The 10000-nt window shown below is 40.4% G+C and overlaps 1 protein-coding gene across 1 annotated transcript; it reads left to right on the top strand.

Moving 5' to 3' along the window:
• The first annotated feature begins 272 nt into the window (after positions 1–272).
• Positions 273–6944, top strand: mibp2 (muscle-specific beta 1 integrin binding protein 2). The gene is made up of 8 exons (XM_063004383.1): positions 273–505; positions 1989–2079; positions 2962–3010; positions 3123–3306; positions 3678–3749; positions 3854–3960; positions 4313–4397; positions 6697–6944. Exons 1-8 carry the CDS (start codon positions 480–482, stop codon positions 6713–6715), a joined length of 633 nt encoding a protein of 210 aa, XP_062860453.1. The 5' UTR covers positions 273–479; the 3' UTR covers positions 6716–6944.
• The last annotated feature ends 3056 nt before the right edge of the window (positions 6945–10000 follow it).

Raw genomic sequence — 10000 nt, 5'->3', positions numbered from 1 at the left:
TATTGCATTATATTATGTAATTTTAATGTTAATGTTATATAATAAAGAAGTTTGAAGGTAATGTATTGTTTTGTATTTAGTTATTTTTGTTATTGTAATAAAAAAGTTTTATGTGTTTTTGTCTGTAAACACTCGGCTGTGGGTGTGGGCGGGGATTACACTGATCGCCCTCCTATTGGCTTAGGAGAAGCAGTGACGCTGGTCTGCTTCTGTTTATATACCCAATCAGAGACGGCGGAGAGGGCAGAGTAGCGCGCGGTGTATTACGAGTCTCTCTCTCTCTCGGCCGAAGCTCGCGCCGTTACCATCATGGAGGATCTGAGAAGCTGACCATTATTTCTTTATTTTTATTAATCATCTAAAGTCCGTTCTTTCTTACTGAACGGTAATTACATCTCCATAACATCCACATCACCTTCACATCAGCATTACTGACATCAATCTGCTGTTATTATTTACTACCTCATCACATCGGAAACATGAAGTTCATCATCGGAATCGGAGGGTGAGTCACTTTGCAGAATCGACTCCTATAAAAGTGTCGGTTCTGAGTCGTTTTTACACATGATTTTATCTTTAATTATTTTCGTATAAAGACATTACTTGTTAAGTAGTTTAGTTACAATGAAACTTTATATATATGTTTTTATATATAGGTGTGAATAACTGTCATGTGTTTATTAAGTAATTTAGTAACAGCTGTGGTGATTTAATACATTATACAAGATAAACATTCTAATAAAATACAGTGCATGTCATTAATAGCAGCACTAAACACTTTACTTTTGATCTTTTAAGTTTTATATTTGGTTTAATTTAATTTGCTCTTTCATTTGTCCTGTATTTGAACTTGTCAACCTTACTTGAATCACTGTAGTTCCTAAACCGACTCTGAATTGTCTGAATCGACTCCCCATTCCTTAACCTTGGCTGTAGGAGAATCGGTTCCCGGCTCGTGTCGGCCATGACCGCGTGCTCTGTAATGAATGAAGGTCTGCGGTGCTGTTACTATTTACAGATTTACAAGAAATAAAATAATACAAAGCAAAGGTTAATGCAGGATAATAATGCAGCAGAATTCACATATACACCGTGTCTGAGTCACCGTGCACATTCTATAGAATAAATAAATAAATAAATAATGTCAACAAAAGGAAATTGTGCAGCTGCTATGAAACTGATCTAGACGTTTATAAGATCTTATAAAAGAAATAAAAGAATATTGGAGCATTTTTACCTTTAATGTGTTTATTGGCACCATGTGCATGATTTCTCTGTGTCCTTGTTGACACTTGTGGTGTTTTCATATTTACATTCAGAACTCAGAACTGGTTTCACTCACTTTTATTCATGTGTTTAAATTATAAATATAAATCTGAAATAGTGAAAATCTCATCTTATTTATTCAGTTATATCATTATTTACATTATTTATAGTAAAGCAAGAGAATTTAAATAGAACATTTATTTTATGCCCATTCATACAAAACATGACAGCATTTGTACGGCTAAGCACCGATGGTGTTCCAGTTCATCCCAGAGCTGTTCACTGGGGCTGAGGTCAGGGCTCTGTGCAGGACGCTGAAGTTTCTTGCTTTGTCATGCTGGATCAGAAAAAGTTCTTCCCTAACTGTTGGTTCAAAGTCAGAAGCGTATCATTTCCTTTATATGAGTGATTTATTAAACCTGTGAGTAACTGTTGTGGCTGAAACACGTGAATTCACTCATTAGAAGGGGCGTCCCAATACTTTTGTCCGTGTGGTGTATATGCATGCTGTGGGCGCTCGGGTGGCGCAGCAGTGTGTTCTGTTAACCCACCACCGCTCGGATCCAGAATCTAAACCCTGTGATACACCCTGTCCAGAATGCACCTGCCTTATGGCCAGTGTTTCCTGGTGGAACCGAACCTGCTGGGACCCTGACCAGTGGACAGCGGGTGATGAAAATGAATGTGTGTTCTGTGTGTGTTAATAAAATGTTGTTGTTTAGGGTGACTAACGGGGGTAAAACCACCCTGACTGACAAACTGCGGAGTGTTCTACCCAACTGCTGCGTGGTTCATCAGGATGATTTCTTTAAGGTCAGTAACACTCACACTGTATATAACCTCATTATTCACCATATAGAATCTGTTCTATAACATTAATCATCTCATAACTGTGTCCGTTCATTCTAACTCGGTCCTGCTGCAGTCGTACAGAACAGCTGAGCTTCTGTCTGCTCGGGTTCATGTTCCTGCTCATGTTTAGCAGCAGATAAGAGATTAAAGCTTCGCTCACATCACAAACCTGCAGTTAGCATGTGTGTATGAAATGGGCGTGGTCACTCTGAGACCAGGAGATTACAAACTGAGAGTTCATCCTCCTTCCACCTACACCATCACTCCCATTTACTTTCCCTTTAATGTAACCAGTTACTGAACAGAATCAGCTCTAGACTTTATTTAGGCTTGAAACGCCGGCTCGGTGGGTAGCACTGTCGCCTCACGGCAAGAAGGTCTTGGGTTCGATTCCCAGCCGCAGCGGTCCGGGTCCTTTCTGTGTGGAGTTTGCATGTTCTCCCCGTGTCTGTGTGGAATTAGCTTCTCAGTTAATAACTTCATTAAATTAAGGAGGAGAGAAACAGGAAGTGGCTGCACGGTGCCCAGACTGCTGCTGCTTTTAAAGGTGCTGCTGTCTAAATAGTTTTGGTTTGTTGATGGTCGGAGCTGAAGCGTGTTTAAATCCTGAATAAACGAAGAGTTACGCTGAAGAACCACGATGCAGGACAGAGAGTCGGTGTGACCGTTAGTAAACTTGAAGAGATTCTGTATGACCTAAAATATGTGAATCACTTTTAATGTTGTAATCTGTATCAGACAGAGATCGTAGCTACAGTACCGTGGTGTTTTTGTGAGGTGTGTGTGTGTGTGTGTGCATTGAGCTGAAGGGGTGTTAAATGTGGACGTGTTTGTGTGTTTCAGCCCCAGGATGAGATCGAGGTTGGTGATGATGGATTTAAGCAGTATGATGGTAAGATCATGTCAGTGTGTGTGTGTGTGTGTGTGTGTGTGTGTGTAATGACTGTGTGTGTGTGTGTACAGTGTGTAATGACTGTGTAACAACTGTGTATGTGTGTGTGTAGTGATTACAGCTCTGGATATAAATGCTATGATGAGCACCATCTACGGGTGGTTGGAGAACCCGGTGAAGTTCGAGCGCTCTCATGGTGTGAACAACACCTCAGACCCTGAGATCCTGCCCCACACCGGAGACACTGAGGGGGTACACATCCTAATCATAGAGGGGTTCCTGCTCTACACCTATCGGTACACACACACACACACACCTGTACACACACACACACACACTCACTTTCTGATGAACCTCACTTTGCAGATGAACCTCATTCCAGTAGTGTATTGTTTTGATCTGTGTACTGGTTTACTGTGTGGTGTAAAACTGTTCCTGTAGGACCATGGTGCAGCATAAACACTGTGTGGTTCTGTTCTAACTGTGTATAGTTTACAGACGGGAAGTGCAGAACAACAACACGTCACCACTAAAGTTTATTTATTTTAACGTTTGTGTAACCGAGCGGTTTAATCAGAGCACTGAAGCACAGCGTTTATATTCATGTACCAGATTATCATTATAAACCACCTGTTTAAATAAACCTCTTTGTTTTTATCCTGGTTAGTCCTCTGATTGATGTTTGTGATCAGCGCTTCTTCATTTCCATCCCGTATGAAGAGTGTAAGAGGAGGAGACGGTGAGTAACACACTGTGTGTTTGAGTTAGAATCTCACACTCGTGAGTTATTGAAAAAGATGTGTGTATAATTGTGTGTGTGTGTGTGTGTGTGTGTGTTTGTAGCTCTAGAAACTACGCTACGCCTGACCCCCCCGGTCTGTTTGATGGTCATGTTTGGCCCATGTATGTCAAGCACAAGAAGATGATGGAGGACATGGGAGTGGATGTTGGTAAGTGTGTGTGTGTGTGTGTGTGTGTGTGTGAGCTCCTGTGCATTTGTAACATCCACCACAAGAAAGCTTTCCTAGTTACATCTAGATCAGAAGATACAGAATAGCTGTTACCATGCTTGTGTGTGTGTGTGTGTGTGTGTGTGTGTGTGTGTGTGTGTGTGTGTGTGTGTGTGTGTTTAATCAGTGTTATTCTGTTACGCAGGATTCAGTGTGTGTGTGTGTATACACACTGTTTACTTCACAATAAAATAAACAAAGCTGAGTGTAAATGATCATGTATCATTACTGTTATTGATAATTAACTCTGTGTTGTGTGTGTGTGTGTGTGTGTGTGTGTGTGTGTGTACAGTGCAGTTGGATGGTACTCTGTCGAAGGAGCAGCTGTATAACGGAGTGTACAGTGACATCATCAATAACATCCAGTGCCAGCAAAGGTAGATGTGTGTGTGTGTGTGTGTGTGTGTGTGTGTGTGTGTGTGTGTGTGTGTAAGATTTTGATACAGTGCATGTAGTAATAGTGTAACAGTGTACAGTGTATCACAAAAGTGAGTACACCCCTCACATTTCTGCAGATATTTAAGTATATCTTTTCATGGGACAACACTGACAAAATGACACTTTGACACAATGAAAAGTAGTCTGTGTGCAGCTTATATAACAGTGTAAATTTATTCTTCCCTCAAAATAACTCAATATACAGCCATTAATGTCTAAACCACCGGCAACAAAAGTGAGTACACCCCTAAGAGACTACACCCCTAAATGTCCAAATTGAGCACTGCTTGTCATTTTCCCTCCAAAATGTCATGTGACTCGTTAGTGTTACTAGGTCTCAGGTGTGCATAGGGAGCAGGTGTGTTCAATTTAGTAGTACAGCTCTCACACTCTCTCATACTGGTCACTGAAAGTTCCAACATTGCACCTCATGGCAAAGAACTCTCTGAGGATCTTAAAAGACGAATTGTTGCGCTACATGAAGATGGCCAAGGCTACAAGAAGATTGCCAACACCCTGAAACTGAGCTGCAGCACAGTGGCCAAGATCATCCAGCGTTTTAAAAGAGCAGGGTCCACTCAGAACAGACCTCGCGTTGGTCGTCCAAAGAAGCTGAGTGCACGTGCTCAGCGTCACATCCAACTGCTGTCTTTGAAAGATAGGCGCAGGAGTGCTGTCAGCATTGCTGCAGAGATTGAAAAGGTGGGGGGTCAGCCTGTCAGTGCTCAGACCATACGCCGCACACTACATCAAATTGGTCTGCATGGCCGTCACCCCAGAAGGAAGCCTCTTCTGAAGTCTCTACACAAGAAAGCCCGCAAACAGTTTGCTGAAGACATGTCAACAAAGGACATGGATTACTGGAACCATGTCCTATGGTCTGATGAGACCAAGATTAATTTGTTTGGTTCAGATGGTCTCAAGCATGTGTGGCGGCAATCAGGTGAGGAGTACAAAGATAAGTGTGTCATGCCTACAGTCAAGCATGGTGGTGCGAATGCCATGGTCTGGGGCTGCATGAGTGCAGCAGGTGTTGGGGAGTTACATTTCATTGAGGGACACATGAACTCCAATATGTACTGTGAAATACTGAAGCAGAGCATGATCCCCTCCCTCCGGAAACTGGGTCGCAGGGCAGTGTTCCAGCATGATAATGACCCCAAACACACCTCTAAGACGACCACTGCTTTATTGAAGAGGCTGAGGGTAAAGGTGATGGACTGGCCAAGCATGTCTCCAGACCTAAACCCAATAGAACATCTTTGGGGCATCCTCAAGCGAAAGGTGGAGGAGCGCAAAGTCTCGAATATCCGCCAGCTCCGTGATGTCGTCATGGAGGAGTGGAAAAGCATTCCAGTGGCAACCTGTGAAGCTCTGGTAAACTCCATGCCCAGGAGAGTTAAGGCAGTTCTGGGAAATAATGGTGGCCACACAAAATATTGACACTTCAGGAACTTTCACTAAGGGGTGTACTCACTTTTGTTGCCGGTGGTTTAGACATTAATGGCTGTATATTGAGTTATTTTGAGGGAAGAATAAATTTACACTGTTATATAAGCTGCACACAGACTACTTTTCATTGTGTCAAAGTGTCATTTTGTCAGTGTTGTCCCATGAAAAGATATACTTAAATATCTGCAGAAATGTGAGGGGTGTACTCACTTTTGTGATACACTGTATATATGGGCGGGGCTGGGTGACCCTCAGCGGTGCCACCGACCTGGACAGACACACACACTACTGATACACAGACGTCTGTTACTCACTCACCACTTCATCTTCTAATGGGTTGTGAAGTTGAGAGTGTAGGCCTGACCTAGGGTATGTGGCTGTAGTTTTATATTTTCTCTTGTTAAATGAACTGAGCTCTCTCTCCCGATCTAATCTGATTCCCCTACAGTCACACATACAGCCGCTTCTTTTCACCTGCCAATGGTGGATCCTCACAGAGAGCCGTATCGTGTAAAAGAGTCATGCAGTAATAAATAATCCGTCATTAGTGCAGATGCCTCGACAGATTTATCTGGACGGTGCTTTTTACACCTGACAGGGACCAAAAACCCTGGAATCAGCCTCCATCCTGGCATCGCTGGGCATTCGAACCCTGGATCCCAGTAGTAGTGGACCAGCATCATTTACTGTGGCACCTCACTGAGCTATATGTATATTTATTAATGAGTTTATGTTTTATTATAATTAGTTTCATGTCCTGTGTGTGTGTGTGTGTGTGTGCTGTAGGTGTGTTGATAAGCTGTAAGCCGCTGCAGCAGAAGGAGAAAGATGACGACGGTGATGATGATGATGATGATCAGTAGCAGCAGTGTGTGGGATCAGATTAACTCTGTGACGACTGTTACCTGCTTAAGCAGCTTTTATATAAAATAATATCCTCCATATTTATTTGCTGTTATAATAAATGTACTGAGAGCTTCTGTTAAACGCTCCGAGTGAAATGATCACTCCATAATAAACACCCCAGTTCAGCATCTCTCTGTGTCTGTTTCATCACATCAATCACACCCAGAGACTCTGTGGTGCTTTAAACCCCGGAACAACGAGATGGCTCTAGGTTTGAGATTGTACGGTGCGTGATGGGACGTACGATGGAGAAGCTCACCCAGGTCGTTATGAATCCGTCGTGCACATATGGAATGAAAATATGTAATGTAAAAAAATGTAAATGAAAATAAGCCTGTACTGGATACGAGATCAGTGAGAATCCTAGCAGCTGTATTTTCTACTGGAGTCTTCTGAGGGTTTTAACAGGGAGGCCAGATAGAAGAACATCACCGCAGTCTGTGATCTTTCAAATGCAAGTTTTTTTTCTAGGCTGAAAGACCACCAGAGATGGGCAATATTACATAAATAACAAATAATGCTGTTTTAACTACAGAATTAGATAGAGTGTGGCGTCAAAGAACACTCCAGGATTGTGTACATAGGGAGACTATTACCAGGATCCCATCAATATGGAGGCCAAGGATGGATGAACCACATATTCACACCTCTGAGCCAATTAAAAGCAACTCAGTTTTAAAAACGTATTATTATCCATGACTGCATAATTATGTAAATTTCAACAATAATGGCATATTATGTGGCCAAGTTGCACCGTGTAATTATGTTAAAGAGTAGCAGACCAAACACTGAACCCTGAGGAACACCTTTAGAGGATTTATGGTTCTGAATAGCTACATACTGCTGTCTACACTAAAATAATAAGAGGAAAACCAGGAGAGAGTGGATGCAGTTTACCAATGCTGCACGTACGAGTGTGTAATAGATGATAAGAATCGGCGTAAAAGCAGCTAAAATCTAGAAGAGCTCCTGACTCCTGCACACATCACTGGTAACTCTCAGTCCGCTCCCTGTAACATGGGACAAAATCCAGTTTGTATAAATTATTTGCTTTTAGGTGGGACTGCAATTGTAAAGCATCTATCCTTTAGCTTAGCTGTAAATCCTTTAGCTTAGCTGTAAATGAGATCAACCTGTTTCAGTCTAGACCTGGATTTTACCACACTGGAGTAATAACAGCAGTTTTGAGATTGTTAGGAATACAGCAGGTTACAAAACTGAATAATAAAGTTATGGTATGGATGTGGATGATGATCTCTCACACATGCTTTAATAAGGGAGGCAGGAACGGAAGCTCAGTGGCAATACGCTGGATTCGATTTTTAAATTCTACGATGGAATCAGGAATGAAGTGTGAGAGTGACTGATGATATCAGTAAATGATGAACAGAAGAAAAGAAAAATCAAATAAAGTCAAAGAAATGTAGGCAAAAAATCATCGAATCCTAAAAGACACTAAATAAGAACCTGTTGGCTGTTACATGATAATCAGCCTAAACACATTTAATTTTTAATTAAGATTGATCAGCCATAAGCATTTCATACGACAAATGATGTTTTTTAAGGTTTAACTCTGTCATAAATTGTGGCTTCTTCTCCTCCACGAGCATTAAGACGAGGTTTATGTTCATAACTGTGTCCTGGAGGAGCGGCTCCATTTAAACCTAGATACTCGTCAGGACTGGTCCAGGTCTCAGTTAAACACTAGGACAGTAATCTTTAGTAATTCTGATCTAACTTTACTATGATGAGAATCATTAATTATTATTAATTTTGTTGTTAAAACACTTTTTCAGAACTATTTTATTTAGAATGAACACAAATATAACCATGAGAGGGTTTCAAACTCATGATCTCATGTGAGCTCTAGGTTTCGCATCCTGCTGCTGGTTCTGTTCACACACACACACACACACACACACACACACACACACACACACACACACACACACACACACACACACACACACACACACACCTATACTCAGTGAGAGTACAGTGAGATAAATGTGTAATCTGTGTAGAACAAACACACTGGTTGGTATAATGATGTAGAATTATGCGTAGAACTGTACCATTATACCACACTTTACATCTACAGCGCTGTGAAAAAGTATTTGCTCCCCTTCTCAATTTTTTCTATTTTTGTCACACTTCTACACTCTAAAAAATAAAACATTGGGTCAACAAAAAAAATGAAGGCAACGTTTTGCATTAGTCTTTTTGAGTTATGCCAACTTCTCCTAGAATTACGTTGACCCAACACAATATTTTAAATTACACGAACTTAATAACTGTCAACATGAACAGATATTTTTAAGTTAGTGTTAATTAAAAATGCTTTTTACTGAATTATGAAAACCTAAAATATTGTGTTGGATCAACGTAATTCTACAAGCAGTTGGCATAACTCAAAAAGACTAATGCAAAATGTTGCCTTGATTTTTTTTGTTGACCCAATGTTTTATTTAATATTCATTTAACTTAAAAGTTTTAATACTAAATATAACATTGGGTCAACAGAAAAAATCAAGGCAACATTTTGCATTAGTCTTTTTGAGTTATGCCAACTGCTCGTAGAATTACGTTGATCCAACATCCTGTAGCCTAATATCTCTAAACATTAATTTGAATGTTTGTTAGCATTGCACTGAATTTGCTGAATGTAAAACAATTTTAACAATGATACAAGAACAAGGAAACATGAATTATTACCAAAAAATCATTTATTACAGAACACATCTACTTTTACCAAATCCCATTAGTGGACAACAATAAAAACTATGAAAAAACAAATTCCACATATCAGTCTGTAAAATCAGTATTAAAAAAATTATATGAATTAAACAAATGAGTAATGTTTATTGTTTAGTTTATTTTTACCTAGAACGCAAACACGTAATAATTAGCTAGCCAACCTTAGCATAGTTGTTGGCTACTTTTGCTACACAAACATTGTAAAATAGACTAGACAAAAAATAAGTTTTTAATAGCTCACCAGGGAAATTTTATGTCACTGGAAATATTTTAATCCATGAAAAAGTCAAGTTTTACTCAGTTTATATCACCAAATCGTGTGTTGGTCCATGCCACTCTGAAGAAAAGCTAGCTAGCTAATTTGCATAGCACTCAAACTCTCTCTTTCCCGCTCTCTCGCTCTTGTAGTTTGTGCCTGCCGACCTTC

The sequence above is a fragment of the Trichomycterus rosablanca genome, chromosome 11 (genome assembly GCF_030014385.1).
Source record: "Trichomycterus rosablanca isolate fTriRos1 chromosome 11, fTriRos1.hap1, whole genome shotgun sequence".
Lineage (NCBI taxonomy): Eukaryota > Metazoa > Chordata > Actinopteri > Siluriformes > Trichomycteridae > Trichomycterus > Trichomycterus rosablanca.
The sequence above is the reverse complement of the archived record's forward strand: the minus strand, read 5'-3'. Positions and strand labels throughout refer to the sequence as shown.